Source organism: Dermochelys coriacea, chromosome 12 (genome assembly GCF_009764565.3).
Source record: "Dermochelys coriacea isolate rDerCor1 chromosome 12, rDerCor1.pri.v4, whole genome shotgun sequence".
NCBI lineage: Eukaryota > Metazoa > Chordata > Testudines > Dermochelyidae > Dermochelys > Dermochelys coriacea.
The window spans coordinates 37,819,591-37,840,119 of NC_050079.1; the positions used below are offsets into that span (position 1 = coordinate 37,819,591).

General features: G+C 46.1%; 2 protein-coding genes across 9 annotated transcripts in view; both read right to left on the reverse strand.

Annotated features, from left to right (window-relative positions):
* The window catches only part of LOC122456337 (meckelin-like), a 60,276-nt gene extending 58,607 nt beyond the window's left edge, over positions 1–1,669 (reverse strand). The window contains 1 exon segment of the mRNA XM_043495248.1: positions 1,385–1,669. Within this exon segment, the coding sequence (XP_043351183.1) occupies positions 1,385–1,669 (285 nt within the window).
* A 3,641-nt stretch (positions 1,670–5,310) lies between these two features.
* Positions 5,311–20,529, reverse strand: part of KIAA0513 (KIAA0513 ortholog) — a 92,606-nt gene continuing 77,387 nt past the window's right edge. For 5 of the 8 annotated variants that reach the window (XM_043494886.1, XM_043494888.1, XM_043494885.1 and 2 more), the window contains 4 exons: positions 16,783–16,812; positions 12,493–12,573; positions 11,406–11,500; positions 5,311–10,658 (listed from right to left, as the gene is read on the reverse strand). In XM_043494886.1, coding sequence (XP_043350821.1) covers positions 10,609–10,658; positions 11,406–11,500; positions 12,493–12,573; positions 16,783–16,812 — 256 coding nt within the window. In that variant the 3' untranslated portion in view covers positions 5,311–10,608. The remainder of the gene's footprint in view (positions 10,659–11,405; positions 11,501–12,492; positions 12,574–16,782; positions 16,813–20,529) is intronic. The other 3 variants (XM_038368253.2, XM_038368252.2, XM_043494890.1) reach the window with 1 other exon arrangement.

Here is a 20,529-nt window from a genome sequence, read left to right on the forward strand (position 1 = left end):
GAAATCTTATCGATCAGTTTCCGACCATCAAAGACCTCTGCTCTGTAAATTCGATGCATATCTCCCCTCGGTCGCTTTGTTCAAGGCCAGCAATGACATCCCTGAACTCTAACTCATACTGATGAATGAAGCCAACCACGTTCCACTGAAAAGCTTTCAGCAGTCCCAGGATGCTTGGCAAGGTGCCTCTGAAATTCATCTTTAGTGTGGAGCTGTAGATTTGAATCTGGGAAAGGTAAATTTCCACCTTAAAATAAAGTCTTGCATCAGTCGGACACTGAATTACAGCAACACTTCTGCTTCTCAAACTGGAGGCACCATGTCTGGCAAGAGGGGAGAGCAGAGAGGAGGGCTGTGACTACATAACCCACCATACACTGAAGGAGCCTAACTGTGGGGTATGATCCATGGCTCTGTATTGCACAGCACACTGCAGATGTGAACAGACCCGGACTTTTCACGCTGCCATCCATTGCTTAATTTGTAATGGAAGAGGTGCTAGGGCTCAAGCAAATTTTTTTTTTAAACTTTCATATGCCAAGCCAACAGGTGCCGGGGCTATGAGCTGCCAAGCCCTGGCACAAATTAAGCACTGCCACCATCAAACTTCCCACTTTTTCTCTTAAATTTACCAGTGCTGCCCTGGAGCAGCTGAGGGCTGGCAGAGCATGCTGGGTACTGCCTTGCAGACAAAGTCTCTCAGTGAGAGTAAAAGTCTCTCTGGCTTAAAAGGATGGGACTACAGAAATCATTAACTGGTCGATAGTGGAAACTGCCTCCCTTGTTCTCGGCAGAGTGGCAAAAGTTATGGTGACGGGACTTGATCATTGTGAAGTTATGGTGATTAATGGATAGAGAGATTGTGACAGAGAGGAGCAGGGCTGATCTAACAGCTATAAATCTGATGAGGTTTTTAAAGACAAAGCCATCTAGAATCACTTTCATTATTAATACTCAGGACCCCCCGACACAGGAGTACTGGGAAGCTCTTAATAGCTGTATTAGAGATGCAGTATAAACTCCACACAGCCCAGAGAAAGGGCATTCATTTTATCCCACAGGAGAGGAAAGCTGGGGCAGACCACAGTTCCCTGCTCTCAGGTTGTAAGTAATAGAGCTGGCATGTGCTCTGTAATTAATCTCTGGTGTTTAGTGGCTGAACATTAGAACTTGAGAACTTTATTGGCGCTCTTAAACTAATTACAGTAAAATCAGAATTAACACTGTGCAAGAGAGAAGCGGCAGTGGGCGGAAGACACTGCAGTAGGATTATCCGGGGGGGGGGGGGCGGGGTAGGGGGAAGGAGGGTACCATCCCTCCCAGTATCTGCTTGGCATACTTTCCTTCCTCTGCCTGCCGTTAATTGGCAGAGGCCACCACTCACCTGCAGCATGTTAACGAAGAGTGAGCGTGCTGGCTCCGTGCCTGCGAAGAAGATAGTCACAATGGTTTGTGCTCCTTCCCTGTGAGCCCTGTCCATTTCGTCGAGGATCTTCTCAGGGCAGCCCGGGGGCTGCTCGCAGTACGTAACCAGCTTATACCCCAAAGAGCCAGCCACATCTGGGCTGGCATGCTGCACGACAAACCTGAATGCCTGGGCAGGGACGCACAGCTGGAGACTGGGAATCAAAGCAAAACAGGCCACTGTGTAAGGCTGTGTAAAATCCATGCTGCGAATGACCTGGCAGATCTCATGGGGTGTGATTTCCACTGGTAAATACAGGCTTCCTAATATAGGACTCGTACTGATCTTTCCTTAAGAAGCTTTGCTTTTTCTTTCACAGGGCTGGTGTAACTGGGTCTTAGCTGCAATTTTAGGTCCTAATGAGGGTCTGGCCATGCTGGCTTCAGTGAAGACTAGCTGCCCCCGTACATGCCTGCCCGGGACCCTGGCTGAGTCCTCCAATTGCTAGGCCATGATGGGTCTAGCAGTGCGGGTGCAGCAGCATGTTGTTACCCGTTGCTAGTTAGTGTGGGTACGCCTGCCTGCATGGCAGCCAGACCTTCATCTGCAGGGTGGACATACCCTAGCAAGGGTTTGGCAGCATGGCTAGTCCAGTAAAACCAAATCATGGAGGCACAACTTATACTAGCAAAAGTTATTTTGCCGGTATGACTTATTACTAGTTCTCTGAACAAAATAATCAATAAGGAGGCAGGCTGGTTTAGTGGCTAGAACACCGGACTGGAATGCAGGAAATCTGGGTTCTATACCTGGCTCTTTCACTGGCCTGTTGGATAAGTCACATCTTTGCACCTGAGTTGCCCTATATTTATGGGGGTTAATGATACTGATCTTCTTTGTAAAGCACTAAGAGATCTACCAAAGACAAGTGCTGGAGGAGCCAGAGATTATTAACTGGCCAAAGGACTTTTTTCCGCAGCAAAACTAGAGCTTTTGCTGGCACAGCTACAGGAGATTTTTGCAAAAAGAAAAGGAGAACTTGTGGCACCTGAGAGACTAACAAATTTATTTGAGCATAAGCTTTCGTGAGCTACAGCTCACTTCATTGGATGCATTAAGTGAGCTGTAGCTCATGAAAGCTTATGCTCAAATAAATTTGTTAGTCTCTAAGGTGCCACCAGTTCTCCTTTTCTTTTTGCATATACAGACTAACACGGCTGCTACTCTGAAACCTGTCATTATGCAGGCGATTTTTGCACACTCCTAACAGACGTAGTTATGCCAGCAAAAACTTTTAAGTGTAAACCAGGCCTTTACGCACATATAAGAATGGCCATACTGGGTCAGGCCAAAGGTCCACCTAGCCCAGTATCCTGTTGTCCAACAGTGGCTAATGCCAGGTGCCCTAGAGGGAATGAACAGAACAGGTAATCATCAAGTGATCCATCCCACATTGCCCATTCCCAGCTTCTGGCAAACAGAGACTAGGGACACCATCCCTGCCCACTTTGGCTAATAGACATTGATGGACCTATCTTTCATGAACTTACCTAGTTCTTTTTTGAATCCTGTGATAGTCCTGGCCTTCACAACATCCTCTGACAAGGAGTTCCACAGGTTGACTCTGCGTTTGTGAAAAAAATACTTCCTTTTGTTTTAAACCTGCTGCCTATTAATTTCATTTGGTGACCCTTAGTTCTTGTGTTACGAGTAAAGAACACTTCCTTATTTACTTTCTCCACGCTGGTCATGATTTTATAGACCTTGATCATCTCCCCCCTTAGTCGTCTCTTTTCTAAGCTGAAAAGTCCCAGTCTTATTAATCTCTCCTCATACGGAAGCTGTTCCAGACCCCTTATTATTTTTGTTGCCCTTTTCTGAACCTTTTCCAATTCCAATACATCTTTTTTGAGATGGGGCAACCACATCTGCACAGAGTATTCAAGTGTAGGCGTACCATGGATTTATATAGTGGCAATATGATATTTTCTGTCCCAATATCTATCCCTTTCCTAATGATTCCCAACATCTGTTGGCTTTTTTGACGGCCGCTGCACATCGAGTGGATGTTTTCAGAGAACTATCCACGGTGAGTCTAAGTTCTCTTTCGTGAGTGGTAACAGCTAATTTAGACCCTATCATTTTATATGTATAGTTGAGTGGTGCCATTGACATCCTTGGTCAACGGCTGCGCTGATGTAGTCCTCAAATGCCTAAAATTAAGCATATGAGGAAGTTTTTTCACCACCATCACGCAGAACAGAGAGTATTGGGGGTCTGAGTTGAAAATGAGACATGATCCCCCACATTGTGTGGTTAAACTACCTCGCCTGACGCGTTACCAGTCAGCCCTGTCTACACTAGGAAGCTGACTCATTGCTGAGAATAATTAGCAGCAATAGTTCTTGAATACATGCTGAAATCTTTTTAATGTAAGATTCAGGGCAAGCCAGGTGCTAGCCCCTTGCAGGAAGCATTTTCCAAAATCTCACATCCTACACCAGTGGTGTGGGCAAGGGATTTTTCCCATTGACCCTAGCTCCAAACAGTTTTCAGCTCCAGTTCGATGAACATATTGCTGACATCTGTGATCACGTATGGGTAAGTCTCCTACTGGCTGAGGTGTTTAATGACACTAGCTCAAGTCACTTTCACTAACGTGCTACATTTTGCTCAGGTTCGCAGTGGGCAGATGCAATTCTAGTACTGGTGAAAGGAGCTGGCTTGATAACGCTGTTGTACACGTCGCCTATCCATGGAGCAGGGCTGCAGGCTTTTCCCTAGCCTGTCCTCCCAACACACCTTGGAGGAACCAATTCTAAGGGGAGAGGTTAGTTTTGTCTCAATAGCCCGTAACTCTCTGCAGAGACTGCCAGCAGCCCTGCGGTTGGTGTTGTGGACACCTATCTAGCAGGAAACAGTCCAAGAACAACTTGTTTCACACTAGACACTGAACAGTTGACAAAAAGGGAGGAGACTTGGCCAGCATGCACCCGTCAGGCTAGATTTGAACCAGTGACCTAGAAGTGCAGAACTTCTGTTCCCATTGGAAACCGTTTTCTTCCTGCCCACTCCCCCAGGAAATATTTTATAGCCCCACCATTCAGAGAAGAGGACAAGCTGCATCAGGTGTCTGGGCCCATGTGCACACACAGTGGTAGCTGGGGACTGTGGTGGGGACTTAAGCCTGGGGACTGAGATGGCTTACAAAGGAAAATCTTAAACTCAGTTTTGTTCTAGCCTATTGCATATGCAAAACATCATCTGGGAACTGATTTTACTGGCGAGGACAATTACCATTTTTACAGGCGGAGGGGGGGAGAGGTGGCAGATGTATGGAAACGATATGGAAATAGGTTTGCAAGGCTAGTTTTGCAGATTATTCCCCACATGGATACAGGAGTTTTAAATAAGCTTCCTGGGTTAGATTTGCTAAACGGCAGTGGGAATATGAAAGTTAAAGCCTATTATTCAAAGGAAATTATTTTTATATCTTAACATTGAATAATTGCTTTTTAAAATACAGCAAAGTGAAATGTCTTGGGGCTTCTACAGAATCCTGTCTCCATGGTGGGATCTTCAGGCCATTCTCATAAATATTCAGTGTAGGGAAAAAATAAAATCGGGCTTTGCTGCCTTTACAGCTCCAGGGCAAATGCTCATGCTTTAAAAAGGTCCAACAACATTATTGTTTGTAAAAAGTAGGTTAGCACAAGGAGAAGTGAGAAGGACTGAATGGAATGAGACATGGGGAAATATTGCAAATAATCAGATGGGGGAAAGATGGGGAGAATGGGAACATTGCTTCTGCATGCACTGATATTGCTACAAAAACTAAAACACTCATCACGCTTAATATACAGCGATGTGCTAAATGTAAAAGTTGATTGGGAACGGGGAGAAGGGGGGTTTAAAGACAATTTATTCTAATCCCTCACCACAGTCCAAAACAGGAATGCATTATTTAACCCCCTCAGTCTTCAGGCTTAAAATATTCTCAAACAAATCGTTAAACCAAGATCCCTTGGGAAATCAAGTCACATGATCCCAGTACAACACATCAATTGTCTAACCATCACCCTCAGCACATGATATGGCAGTAACAACGTTAAATACAGTGTCAAAGTCAAACTCAGACCAAATAAATAAATAAATATATATATATATATAATTATATTTATATAAAGAGTAAAATACAGCATTTGGAACCCCAATGGAAGCAAACATTTTGTAATGTGGGGCAATACATTTAAACATTTTCTTTGAATTTACATACAATTTTTTTAATTTTACATTTTTTAGAAAAAATACACGTGCATATAACATGTTTTCACTGCTAAACTTTTCTAGTGTTGGAAGAAAACAGCAGAATTCAGGAAAGAAAAAATAAGAGAGACGGACAGATTGAGATCAGACATACTGTACGCTACACTTTGGCGATCATCAGCTACCAACCAACTGCTGGAGCTGCCCCTGTGTCCATCAACCCACTAATAAGCAGAATAAAATTCTAAGTGCAGGCTACATTCCTATAGCAGTGATTTCTCCCCAAACAATGCAATTCTAGGCGAATACATCCCATACCAGCAATCCTTGGGAAAGCAAAACAATCACTGAATTTCAGTTAGGTGATGCAACCTTCAAATTCATCCCCTTTGGGAACCAGGACGGAGCAGTGCGCGTGCTCCCAATTCTCTTTGGCCTGGCTTTCCCCCAAGTTCAGTACCACATCTGCACAATTACAGATAAGCACATCCCACAAGAGTAATGCGTACAATTGAGATGCTTGGCCATGCTACACACTTCAGAACTAGGGGTTAAACCCCAGTGTATTTGCACAGATTGGAACCCTTCTCATTCCACCTCGGAGGTTTGCAATCATTCCTCGAGTGTCTCAAGAGATCTCAAAGGGCAAAAACAGGCCAATTTGTCAAACTCTCTCTCCCTGGGAAGGAAAAGCTCATTTCTGAAGCCTTAAGGCTGTCATAGTTTGTTTTTTTAAACAGGTGCTGCAGTTCCCAAGGCCAGTAATCACAGAGAGGGTTTGACTCAGCAGCTCCTTGCTATGGAGATGAGTCTCGCAACATTAAAATCCTCATCACTCCAACATGACCTTGCATGGTGCTGAGGGGCAGGATGTTACCCCCCAAGACATCGCTTTGAAGAAGAAAGGAGATAAAGTTCATAAACTAAAACAACGGATGGGAAAGGTCATTGGGGCTGGGGCTCCGAGCCAGCCAAGTGCTTTTATGTACAGTTTTAATCACGTGATGTCAGTAGGTCTAGTCATATGCTTAAAGTTTTGCCCTCGTATGGCTTGAGGGCGCCAGTGGCCCTGGCTAGTGGAATCAAGATCTCTCTCCAAACTGACTAGCTGGTCCACAGACAATGGTCTCCCAATTTAACTTCAGCAGGGAACCAAGCCTCTCTTCCAGCAGAGCACTCTGGAGATCCTGGAGCGGAGGTGTCCGCTCCCAATCTAACAACAAGCAAGGAGCTGACCTTTGTGTCCATATGCTGGACAGCCCCAGGAGAGGAGATACAGCCCCATGAGGCAGGCTGGCCATCTGTCATGGATGGCCACTGGATTGGGAGTGTCTACCTCTTTTCCAAGTGGGGACAAGGACCCTGCAAGGCTGGCATGACTCCCCTTTTACCTCCTCCTTAAGTGTCTCTGAAAGAGAGGGGTTACTGGGAAGCATCTGCAGGCTTTCTGGGAGCCTGACTGCCCCAGCTCTCCAGCATTCCACAGGGGAGGGAGTCTCAGGAGCCTCGCAAGAGAGCAGTGATCAGGGCCCTGTATTCCCCGGAGGTGTACTTGGCACAAAGCAGCTCTGACCTGAAAGGGCTGAGGTAGGGGATTGTGACAGTGGGCAAGTGCACTTGGAAACTGGGCTGTGGGTGTCAAGGGCATTAGCTAGATAGCATGGGCAAAGAGACGTGACTCTGGAAGGTGTGGGGAACACAGAGGGTTTTACTGCCTTGTGCTACTCAGCTGTTCCCACTTAATATTGCAAAAAAAACCCAAAAAACCCTAAAGCACATTCTCCTTAGACTGCTCTTGGATCTCTCTCATTTGCACATAGTCGTGGTTTCTGCCTTTTAACCCAGGACCAAAGCATGGACTTCTCCTATTAACACCATGACGAACAACAAGTCTTAGTAGTAAGTAACTGACGACAACATGGACACATCAAAACTGGCATGGATCGGAAGAAGCAGATCGACTGCATTTGCAACCTGCAGGAACAGGATCGCCCACCCCAGAGTTCATGAACACAATATTTGGTCTCATACCCAAAACCAAGTGCCACTGCTTCCGACACTCCAAGGAGACTTTAGCGCTTTTATAAACATCTATGTAGGATGTTTTTTTCATTTCCTGAGCATCAATCTATGATTACTGGCTTGCTTGGGGGCTAGGAATAATCACACAGCACACTTAAAAATCTCAACATGACTGGGAATATTCGCAGAGAGGTTACTCACGATGTTAAATACCATTCTATAGATTTAGGAAGTTACACTGCAGGGCCAACAAGTCAAGCGGCTGCATTAAAACAAACCTGCAACACTATGAATCTTACAGTACATAACTGACAGCACAGAGCAGCCCTGGACAAACATCCCTTGAAATGCAGGTTCATGTAAACACAGAAGTCAGCAACGGTAATACTTTTGAAGAGAGATGAAACACTGAACACACAGCAAGAGAGTCACCTGAACACCACAACGCAAGAAGCATTTCATTTTCTGGAGTAGACAACTGCACGATTTCTATTGGAAATTAGTGTGTGCTAGGCTATAAATTCTTATTTGACAGCCATAGAGCACGTGAAGGGGCTCACAGCTTGCCTGACTTTTGCATGTCTCTATGCCATGCTCCACAGCCTTTAACACGGGCTTCCAACATGCCTTATTTTCCCAAGGGAGAAGCAATCTCATTTCCCTTGCATAAGGCTTTTCTAGAAAAAATTCCAGTATTGATCTCTAAAGTCCCTGAGTTTTGCTACAAGTTTCCCATTTTTATCTAGCCATCTGCCCCTACCAAAAAAAAAAAGTTTGTATAATAAAGTCTGTGACCTCTTTTAAAGTCACTGGTATTATACCTGGATAATTCTAGTCACTCCATCCCTCTCTCAACACTTGACACCCAAGATTCACTGATGCACACTGCATGCCATACTGGTAACAAGGGACCCAGAAAGAAATGAAAGTCTGTGTACTCTGCTCTACTGATTACAATATATCCAGGGAGGCTGGAATCACTCAAGACCAGGAATAAAATGAGTATTTACACAAGGCCATTTCAGGATGGTTCATGAAGCTGATTGGTACGGGCGGGGTCAGGAAGGAGAACGGAGGATGATTAGATTGGTGGGAAAATAATAAGATTAATATTTCATTTCCACTTGGAACAAGAACAGCACAATCTGTATCATGGCACTGAGAAAGCCCAGAGGCCGAGTGACTCACTCGTATCCCGGAGGCGTACAGGTTGCACCTGAACGGGATGTGTTATTTAAAAGTACAGACAGACATGCAGCAGTCTGGTCCAGTATATCTGAAAGACTGGTGGCTGGAAGTGGTGGTTAACAGGAAAATTAACCCGGGTTTCTTTTGTATTAGGGAAAGTCACAAGGACATGCCATGCTCCAATCATTTTTGGGTTGCCTCCTGCCCCAGAGTTCCTCCCCTACCTGGGGGCCAGACTCTCACATCCCATATATTTCCATGTTCCAGCCTTGAACTACACTCCCCAGCTCCACCAAGCAAACTGACATGGCGTGAAGCTCTAGGGAAGAGGGCAGCTGCCATTGCGGAGCATCTCCCGGTGGGAAGGAGCCACCTGGAGGATTTTCAGAATTTAAAATCTGCAAGAGGAAAGGCAGAAGGGAGACAGTCGTCCTGCTGCTGCTTTACCATCTCTACTAACAGAACCCAAGCAAAGCAACCCCTCTCCTCCTCTCTCCAGCTAACGGCTGTGGACCACTACAGCTTCCCCTGAACAAGGCTGCCACCAGTCTATCCAGGGTACTAAGGAAGTTCCTTTATTTGCCCTCACACTGAAATGTACAAACGTCACCCGCATTCCTCTGAAACAAATACAGTAAAGTTCTCAAAGGGTCACCTTGGAAGAATTTTCGTATTAAAGGAGGGGGCTGGCTAGCCAGATACTGCATTTCTCTGACTGCAGCAAAAAGATCTGCATGAGTTTCTGTATGCCTGCTTATCACCCAGACCAAGAGGGACGTTTGCAGAGAGATAATGAAATGCACTTTGACACAAAATCAGACTACCGACATCAAAGATGCTGCAGCGGCTCCAAGATCAGTCTCCTACCCTTTACCAGAGTGGTCCCATCTGCCCAGATTTGGTCACTAAAGAATTCTCTCCCTCTCTAGCCCCAATAATGGAAGCAATCAACGTTTCCTTTTGAAAGGACTGTACAAACTGCAAGGGCATCAGCCCATCTCACTGCAGAACGGCAGGTCAAACCAGAAGAGGGGACAAATCGCTCTGATCTCAAGGCTGGTTCCTATTGCAGCAGCTGCTAATCTGCCAGAGCAAAAGGCATGGTGCAGCTGTCATGGATAAACTTTCAATGCATGATGCACCACAAGGAGGACACAGCTCTTGATCTCGGAGCTGGGGGCCTTAAAGTCCTGTTTTCACCTGGATTAGCCACTGGGTACCAACCTTCTAAAGTAACAAGCCCATAGCGCTACCATTTTACACCTTTACACCCAACCCCCCACCCTGCCTACAGTATCTTTTGACCTCATCTGCTGTTGGCTACTGCAGCAGTCACACACAGTTTTCAGCTGCATGGCCAGGGCAAGGCACCTCCTTGGAGCCTGGGATACAGCAATCCTGTCCTTCCCCCGAGCCCACACAGGGATCTTGAGCAGTTACTCCATATTACAGACAAAAACACCTCTTGGAATATTCAACTCGGACAATGTGACGGGGCTCTGGGATGAAGGAGCATCTGAAAAGGGTTGCTTTTGTTTGAGCTCCTATTTCTACAGGCTGCACGGCGCAGCACTAAGGTTTGCCGACAATCATGCAGGTTTATTGCGGTGGTTTTACGTAGCCCATCTTCAGTTGCAGGTGGTCTCCGAGGAGTCCTCCCACTACGCACCCACACCCACTGCCGCGCCTCTCCGCCTCTCTCGAAACGCCAGACACAGGCCAGATGGCTATTCGGCAGCCACTTGCTCAATGTGATCACTAAGCAGCTTGTTTTGCTCTGCAATCCAAAGAGAAAATGAGTTTGTGAGGACACGGTTTATTGTTCTGATAAGATGAAAGGAGAGGGAGAGTGGGTCACATATGTGGAGCAGATGCTGTCCTAAGGGCTCCGGGGACTCTTTAAATAAATCAAGGCAGTGACACAACTAGCAAGGTAGCAGCATTTTTGTTTTTTATTTGGTTTAGAAACTACTGGATGGTGAGTTTCCCCACATGAGTCTTGAACTGTAAACAAACCAATGATCCACACAGCTAGATTGGGAGCTGGTGTGAAGTGGCATCTCTCCACTGTAATCGCCTCGAGCTACATTAATAGACCCCAGCTGGGGCTCCAACCCCATTGAAATCAACAGCAACGTGCCCATTTGCACCAGCTGTGGATCTGGCCCTATTTACTCCAACAAAGCTGCAGCAGTTCACACCAGCAGGGAATCTGGGGCCATTAACTTCACTGGCGCTATAGCAATTGACCCCATCTGGGGGTCTGGCCCCATTGACTCCAATGGAGCGGCACTCCGAATCGGACCCATCTGGTATAGTAAGAAACGTGCCAAGCATTTCAGAAAGCGTCAGTGAAAATACGGTGAAATATTTGGAGTTTGCCATCGATTAGGAGGAGCCAGTGCTGGGAATGGAAGCCATCTTGGAATTCAATTACTTCCCCACCTCCTCCCCACCAGCCACGTTCCTTTCCTTCCAGGAGGTGGTGCTGGGCTCCAGCGCACAGCCCCCGTGCCTGCCCTACCTTCATCCAGGTTGCCGATCACGGCCTGCTTCTTCAGGAAGTCATTGCAGAGCTTCTTGCTTAGGCCGAATGCCAACATGTTGTGAGTGAAGGTGCTGGGGAAGAGGCGAGACACATGGCACGGGCACTGCAAAGAATCCCCTACCCTTCTCTCACGGGAAGCCCCGGCAGGACTGCACCACTCCCCATTCCTACTTCATTACATTAGCCAGCAGGGCCGGCCCCAACCGCAGAACTCAGCTTTGGGACTCCCCGCAAGGTAGTAGTGTTGTGATCGGACACCTGTACAGTCCAGGGGTTGGAACAGGCGTTGCGGGGGGAGGAGGGTTGGGTATACCCTGCCCTTCCCATATTGCTACATTGGGCAGGGGTCCTGGTCTGGAACAGGTGAAGCCCCCTGCTCTAGAGTCCAGCGTACAGCCCCTGATGGCTGCAAAGACCTCTCGTCTTCTCCACCAATCTGGGGGTGTCTGTTGAACTCTCCCTATTTCCCCCACCCGCCACAGCCATCAAGGTAACCCCTCGTTTCAGCCCCCAACTGACAAGAGTGACAAGGGCAAAGGGGAGGGTTCTTCCAATCCCAGCCTGAGCCACGCGCGAGAGGAACTTAGTGGATTTCTTCCCATCAAGGCTGGAGAATCCTCGTGTTTGCTCTTCGGAGGGGTTTGGCATGAGGAAGAGGGGCTGGAAAACCCTGGACACTAGAATCCTAGTTCTGAGTATCTTTATACAGATTTTAAAAAAAACACTACAGTGTTTTCCATGAATGGACAGTCTCAATACAGGAGCGACAGCATTCGGCTCCACCACCGAAGCTATTTAATCAAGGAAGGAAACACTAATGGCCCAGCAACCCCTTCACTTTGGCGTCAGTCTGTTCATCCCCTCGGGCAGACTGAATTTCCTGTCTTTGTTAGCAGAAAGAGACCCGACCCAAAGCCCTAAACCTGAATGCTCGGGCCCCGATCCAAGCTTCGCAGCTCCGTCCTCATCCATTTTTATTGAGATTTTGCCCATGACGACAACAGACAGGCTCCTTCTGGCCACCCAGATGCAGGTGTTATCAATCAATTAGCGCGTGCCTTACCCAAGCTGCCCAAAAGTGATGTTCTCGTTAAACCGTAGGCTGTCGTCACGCTCCTCTTGCGTCATATGACACCACTTCTCCCTGCAACCACAGGAAGAGATCTTATAGCGGGAAGTCACCGTGCAGCCTTCCCTCCCCACCCTCACATCCATCCATCTGCCGAGACCCTTGTAGGAACTGTGGAGCTGATGAAGAATAGATCACAGCAGCCTGGAGGAGATCACAGGTGCAGAACACCTGCCTCCTTGCCCTGCTCACCCTCTTCTGGGCAAACGGTTGAACCCTCCCCTAAGCTGGAGTTGGCAGATACTGTAGGTATTTACTGCAGTTGCGAGGGAAATCTGCACTACCTTGCTTTATTGTACACGAAAATGAGTCCCTACACTGATGGCAAAAGGGTGAGCTTGAGAGCAGGGACACATCAGCATGTGCCTTACACATGCAGCTCTGAAATCTGCCTTTAATGCCACTGTTATTGGGAATGGGTGGGTGGGTGGGAGGGGGTTTACCATCTGGGAGCTGCAGTCCCTGAAAGCAGGAGCCCAGAAGGTAAAGTATTTACCCACATCTCAGGACTGGTCTACATTCAAGCCTATGCTAGTTTAAAGGAGGCGGGGGGTTTCATGGATTTTGTTAATTTGGTGCAACATCTGTGTTTAGGCTGGGTTGGCTTCTAAAAATTAGATCCACTTAGCTACATGGCTCGGGGCTGTGAAAAATGTCATGCCCTGTGCGTCAGAGCTAGTTTGCCTTCACCCCCGCTGTTGATGTAGCTACCACCTCTTCTGGAGGTGGATTAACTACACTGATGGAAAAAACCCCTTCTGTGGACGTAGGAAGAGTCTACACTACAATGCCATGGCGGTGCTGCTGTGGCACAGACATGGGCTTAGAGCAGGACTCAATCAAAGTTCCCCCGCACTCTCCCACTAAAAAACAAGATGCAGAGAGATCTGGACTCCTGGATAACAAAAACAAGGGAAAAGGCGTCGGTTATGCCTCTTTTTCCATGGGCAGCAGTTACATGACTCAGTTGGGCAACTACTCGCTTTCGATGCTGCGCTCTGCGCTCCAGATCCGGCTGCATGGCATGTCACACTGGGCCATTGCGGGCGAGGTCCGATAGGCTTTGTGGACCGGCAATCATCAGATAGAAGGGAGCTGACGAATCAATGGAGTTTGATTCGAGGGCGTTTGACATAAGAGACGCAAGAGCCCTTCCCGTGAGGATTACCAAGGGCTCAGTATGCAATGCTAGCCATGTAGCCTGCATTTGCCAAGGAATATTTTGAGCTAGATGATGCATTCTCAGTTCGTCTCTGGCAATGTCACTGAAGTTTATTGCCATTGCAACTTCACTTTCAAAATAGTAAAGCTTTAAAACAGAATCTACACGTGTTGAATTCCCATTTGGGGGAACTGACAAAGCCTTGAAATAATGACAGATTTCAGAGTAGCAGCCGTGTTAGTCTGTATCCGCAAAAAGAACAGGAGTACTTGGGGCACCTTAGAGACTAACTAATGTATTTGATCATAAGCTTTCGTGAGCTACAGCCCACTTCATCGGATACATAAAATGGAACATATTCCTTTGAAGTGCAAGCGCCATGGGAGATGATACCCAACAGCACCGGCGGATCATCACCTTTTGGACTGTATTTTGAGCTCTTTACCCAACAAGTCTGCATCCACTCCCTTCTCTCATTAGTGAGAAGCGCAGAGAAAAACTGAGTGGATTGCCAGATTCAATTACCAAGAATACACACAGCATTTGTGTTCTTGCCGAGCATTTCATTATTGGAGAACGTTACATTATTCCCAGAAGCTAGCTGCAAGTCCATCTAGACATGTTTGATCAAATACAAATCAACCTATTGTATTTCGGTCATAGCCAGCACCTTTTTTATATGCTCCCTCTCACATATTGCCGTGAAAGATTACTGTGTGCATTCAAAACTAACGAACAGTAGGACATTGTGGGGCTCCCCATACAGATGTTTTACTAGTGGATCTTTCACAAAGCCACGATTATGCCAGGACACACTCATTCTAGGTATGTTAATTACACTCATGTAATACATGCATATGGGGAAGACCGGAGGTCAGGGTTTCAGACAGCCCTCTACTGAACAGAAGTCCGGTGGGGGTTTACATAAAAGGCTCAGAAGAGGATCAAGAAAAGGGAAGGAAAAAGGACCAGGAAGAAGAAATAACAGAGGAGAGACAAAAGGAGAATAAAAGGAACAGCACACAAATGTCCACTGCATGTTTAATTCTCCTGCACCCTACCTGGAGTTGGAGGTGCTGCTTCAATTGGAAATAGATGGTGGCCCCAGGGTATCTTTTCAGCAAATTCCATTGGGTCACCCTAACTAGAACAGGTGTCGATTCCTGCTAGGATTGGTGAATAGCCATAGTTATCTCAGACTGCTCCCAGGTAGGGCCCAATCCAGCAAGCCCTTCCTCATATGTTCACTTCTTGTTAGACAGCTTTGCAAGATTGGGCCTATAACCTGCAAGGGATTTAGCTGCTTCAGTGGAGTTTGTGTGGCCAAATTCTGTGCCATACTAGAATGTTTAGGTGTATGTTTAAAAGCACAGTCTGTCAGGGTCAGATTTTCACTATAGCAACCAAAATATGCACCTAAATCTGAAGGCTGCCAGGGGGTGGGGAGAGAAGAAAATCAGCAAGGTGCTTTGAACGCTGGAAGCAGAACTTGAAAGATCTCATTGTCCCAGTTACAGAGGAAGCGTATTTAGGTTTTTCTGCCCTCCTCGTATATTCTTGCTGAGAGAAAACAAGATCAAAGTGCCAAGAGAGATTCATGATACTTCTAGGTCTAGGGTTAGGAATAACATGTTTGCAAAGGAAAAAAATGTCTCTACTTAAGTACATGGATCTTTATACTGGCACAAAAGGCCACTGTAAAGATCCATTTGTTTCTTCACTTAATTCCTATTAGAAGGGCATATGGATTAGAGATTTGACTATATTAGTTAAAATGTACTAGGGAAAGGATATTTCTGCAAAATGAGCTTTGAATATTATAGCTCCTCAGCAGGGAAATGCACCAGCAAGCTCAGGATGTTGGACTACCGAGAACTCCAGGTCTCAGCAAGTGCACATCCAATTCTGGTCAGCAGTGTGATTTGTGATGCACGAGGGTTGAAGTTCACCCCACTCTGCATGCAACTGTGCATCAATAAAGTCCCCTTTAGTCTCGGCTCCGGGAATGGGTAAATTTCACAACAGGCAACTAATCTGAGCAGTGCTCTGCTTACACAAATCGAGTCGATTTCCTTCCCCTAACAGACACAAGCTGCGTTTTCAAGAAGTTATCTGTGAACTCCAAACAGTCCTTTTTTCAGTTAGGCTTTTTTTGTTGTCACTTAAAATGATTTGTTCCAGGATCAGACATCAAGATCTAAAATTTCTTTTTAAATCAAAATCTCTCCCCAGCCCCAAATTCCAGTCTCTTCTTGACTCTGATCCCCAATAGATCGTTTCTTGAACTTGTAAAGCTCAAGAACATAACTCTCAATGCAACTTACTAGCTTCCCCCCCATGGGCACTTTAAAAAACCAAACAAAAAAACCATTAATCACGATTTAAAGAAAAAATAAAAATAAATAAAAAGGCAAGATTTCAAACCAGCAAAACATCTTCACAACCTCAAAGCAACAGCAGTGTTGGAAACGCACTAAGGCAGGGGATCGAATATACCTTGATTCAGAACCACACAGCAGTCAGGAACTGAACGCGAAAAAAGCAACCCTCACCGGACCACACCATTTCACACAGTCAGTAGCAAAGGAAAAAATAAAATAAGGAAGAGAGGATAGAATGACATTCCCCATCTATGCTAGGAGACTCAGTTTGTGTCCAAAAACTGCCCATGAAACTGGAGCATCACACAGTTGCCAGTGTATGAAATGGCACCAAAGAACAGAAGTACAAACCATCAACTGCTCTATCCATCACGGACCTAATTCATTACCGAGACACCTCAATGCAGCGGCCTGTGATTAAGTTTTGTTTTAAAATCGACCAGATCTGAGGATTATGCATATAATTGTTTCCAGACAGTTTTCTTTTAGCTTCACTGATAGCTCGGTACCCATTTCCTGCAGGCAGAGCCAGATCTGAATTTGTGCCCATTTCTCATTTGAGCAGGTGGCATTTCTGAGCCCAACCTGCACCCGTGACATTTTACCATGGTGGCAAAGTTTGGACCTGAAGCGAGTCAATGCTACTGTAAAAATGCAACAAAGTAATGCGGACAGACACACCTCTTTTCCTCTTCCTCTCCAGTGTTCCCTCTGGAGTGGCAGCAGAAACAGGGTCAACAAAGGTTACATGTTAAAGATCATGCAAGATATATGGATGGAGAAAAAGAGAAGAACAGATGAAAGAAAGAAAAGTCATTATAGGCAGAGAGAAGAAAAAAGGATTTTTGTTATTTTTCTTTCCCCCTTGCAGGAAAATCGCCTTCCCGGTTATCTCAACTCTGCTCCTGCTCTTCCAAAGCAATTACCAAGTACAAAACCAAACATTCCTGCTACACGCCCCCAGCCGCCCTGGGGAAGGACTTTAGGAAGTTGTTGCTTTAGGGGTTTTCCTCCCCCAGAGGGCTGCGAAGTGAGAGATACAAACCCAACCTGGTGAGAAAAGGCGTTGACAAAAGCAGACTATCCCCTGGAGGCCTTTAAGAAAAGGAAGGACGGGGAAAGTGTCTCGCTACAGGGGCCCAGTGCGTCTTTCTTGCCTGGTCAGAGGGGATCAGTGACTACTGTGCCCATACAATGATCTCTCACTTCCATCTCAGGAGCAGGTGAACTGTGCATCAACAAAGTCCCATTTAGTCTCGGCCCTGGGAATGGGTTAATTTCACAACAGACAACTAATCTGAGCAGCGCTCTGCTTACACAAATTGAGTCGATTTCCTCGGGAAGCTCCCATCTATAAAGCAAGACTTTGGAGTCTAACACCGAAAGGAACCAGTATCTGGACACAAGATGTTTTTCTCCTCACCTTAAATCCCAAAGGGCCAAACGCCAAGGTCCTTAACTCAGACAAACTCCCATAAGCTTCAATGAGTCTGCTGCAGGGTACAACTACACTTGGAGGCGGAAGTGTGATTCCCAGCTTGAGGAGACAAACTCATGCTATCTGGATGTGTGGAGTTGCAGTGGCACGAGCTGCGGGATGAGCTAGCCGGCTTGAGTACGTACCTAGGGTCTCTGATGGGCACGTACTTGCGGTGGCTAACCCATTCCACTGCTCACGCTGCCATGGCTACCTTCTATTTTTAGCATGATGGCTCAGCGAGAGCTCGTGTGAGTTTATCTCCTCAAGCTGAGGATTGCAACCCCAGCTGCATGTATAGACACCCTCAGTCAGGACTTCAGAGTAGGCCAGACCCTAGGGAGTAACCAGGAGACCAGAACCCAGTCTGAACCAATGCCTGAGAAAATGAATGACATCAAGATAGCGCCTTTTCTTTGCCGAGCCAAACCTTAACTGAGTACTGACACTGTTGCTACCAAGGAATGCAATGGACTAGTTTAAACCATTTTCATGTTATGCACTGGAGACCATACAAAGAACTATATAATGTGGTGAGAGACTTGGTCTGAGCACTGGACTGGGAGCCAGGAGCTTGCAGGTTCTAATCCCATCCCTGACACAATCACTTCCCTCCACCTCAGTCTCCCAACCTGTACCACGGGGATGAGAATGCTTGCCTGCCTCCCAGGGATCTGCAAAGATTAATGTTTGTAAAATGCTTTGAGAATGAAGAGCCCAAGGTGTAATAAGAGGAATCTTGTCGTGCCTACAGAAATGCAGCTGTGATCTTTAAAGCACAGAGATCTTTAGAAACAGACCCCCACACCACAGGCCAGGCGAGAAGGGCTGTAAATCCTGAAGGGGTTTTACATCTGCATGTGACTTTTGCATGAAGTCCCTCCATAGCTCTGGGGAAAAGGACAGAAAGCCAGGGCCTGCTTTGATTGCTCAGATTCAATCGTCCATCACCATTATACGAAAGGAAGCTGCAGCATCACTGTGTCACGATTGCCTTTGCAATCCATTGCACACGTGAGATGCTGGAGGCATTCAATCCCGTAGGAGAAACCCTGAAATAGGTACATGCTCCTGCATTAATGATCACGGCTGGAAGACACTGCAGGTTCCTAGAACCAGTATTCAGATGGTATCAATCACTGGTTGCTATGATAAGAAGCTGCTGGTGAATCTCTTCTTGTGCCGTTCAGAGGTAATTCACCCTATTTTCATCTCATTTCTCTCTATGAAGCAGTGAGTGCCACGTCTGCATGCCACCTTACCTTGCATCCACATGGAGCAGGCAGAGCCGGAACCAAGCCTGTTGCTTCACCCCCTGATTTCTAACTTAAAAGGACTTGCAGTGGTTTTATTTTAGTTGCAGAGACTGTGCCGTCCCTGTCTGAAGGGCTGCAATCAGCAGATCTGACGGTTTCTGAGCTCTGCCAGGGCCAAGGTGTCTCAGCTGTTTGCATGCTAAATTTTGGAAACTGTGGCACGTGCAATGTGATCCTGGCAACCACTTGTTTTTGCATGGCATTCATCAGCCAACTGCACATCTGCAGCATGTTCACGGTCAACTACAGAAGTGCCTGGATAGAGAATGGGATCCAATTTAGGAACACACAATATTCTTTTCCAAGACAAAAAACTCACGTGCACTGTTCAGACTGCTTCATGTCTACAGAGTTCACCTGTTGGGGGATTTGGATCTCAAATGAATTTTTTTCCTTTTTGAAAAGAAGAAAACCCAGCTTGTCAGCTTTTTTATTTTAACTATATTCATGGACTCTCAGATTTTAAGTCCAGACAGGACAGGACAGGATCATCTAGCCTGATCTGCTTATATCACAGGCTATTCAATTTCACCCAGTTACACTTGCATTCTACCAAACAACTTGCATTTGGCTAAAGCTTATCCTCCGGAAAGGCATCCACTGTTCACTGGAAGACACCCAGAGATTCAGAAACCATCACTTCCCTTGGTAGTTTGTTCCCATAGTAAATCACCCTCACTGTTAAAAATTTGTGCCTAATTCCCATTTTGCATTGGTCTAGCTGCAGCTTCCTTAGGCCTTTCTCTACTGGATTAACGAGCCCTTTGGCACCCAGGAAGGCATTTATACACTGTAATCAAGTCATCTTTCAATCTTCTTTGTGATCAGCTTGACAGACTGACCTCTAAGTCTCTTACTGCAAGGCATTTGCTTCAGCTGTTGATTCTTTTTTGAGATGGTTCTCTGCACCCTCTCCAATTTTTTCAAACATCCTTTTTAAAATGCGATCATAATTGTGTGCCGTGTTCCAGTATCTGTCTCATCAGTGCCAGATACAGAGATAAAATCACGTCCCCAGAGCTACTCCCTACTCCCCTGTTTATACACTCATGGATAGCACCAGCCCTTTTTGCCAGAGCCTGGCACTGGGAACTCGTGTTCAGTTGCTTGTCCATTCTGACCCAGAAATCCTTCTGCGAGTCACTGCTTTCCGGGATACACTCCCCCATTCCGCAGGCCGACATTCCTTGTTCCTAGACTTTGCATTTGGCTGTATTAAAACACATTTTGTTTGAATGGGTCCAGTTTACCGACCGATCCAGATCTCTCTGTACAACTGCCCTCTCCTCATCCGTATTTGCCAATCTTTCCGTCATCTGAAAATTTTATCAAAAGCAATTTGATATTTACTGCTAGATCATTGACAAAAATATTCAATAGTGTCAAGCCTAATACTGCTGCCTGAGGAACCCCACTAGAAACACACCTTCTCAATGATTCATCACTGACAGCTGGTTTCTGAAATCTGTCAGTCAGTTCTTAATTTATTTAATGTGTGCTTCATTGATATTCTATAGTGCTAATTTATTAATCAGAATATCATGCAGTACCACATCAAACACCTTACAAAAGCCTAAATGTATTATCTACGCAATAATCTTTATCAACCAAATTTGTAATCTCAAAGAATTAAAT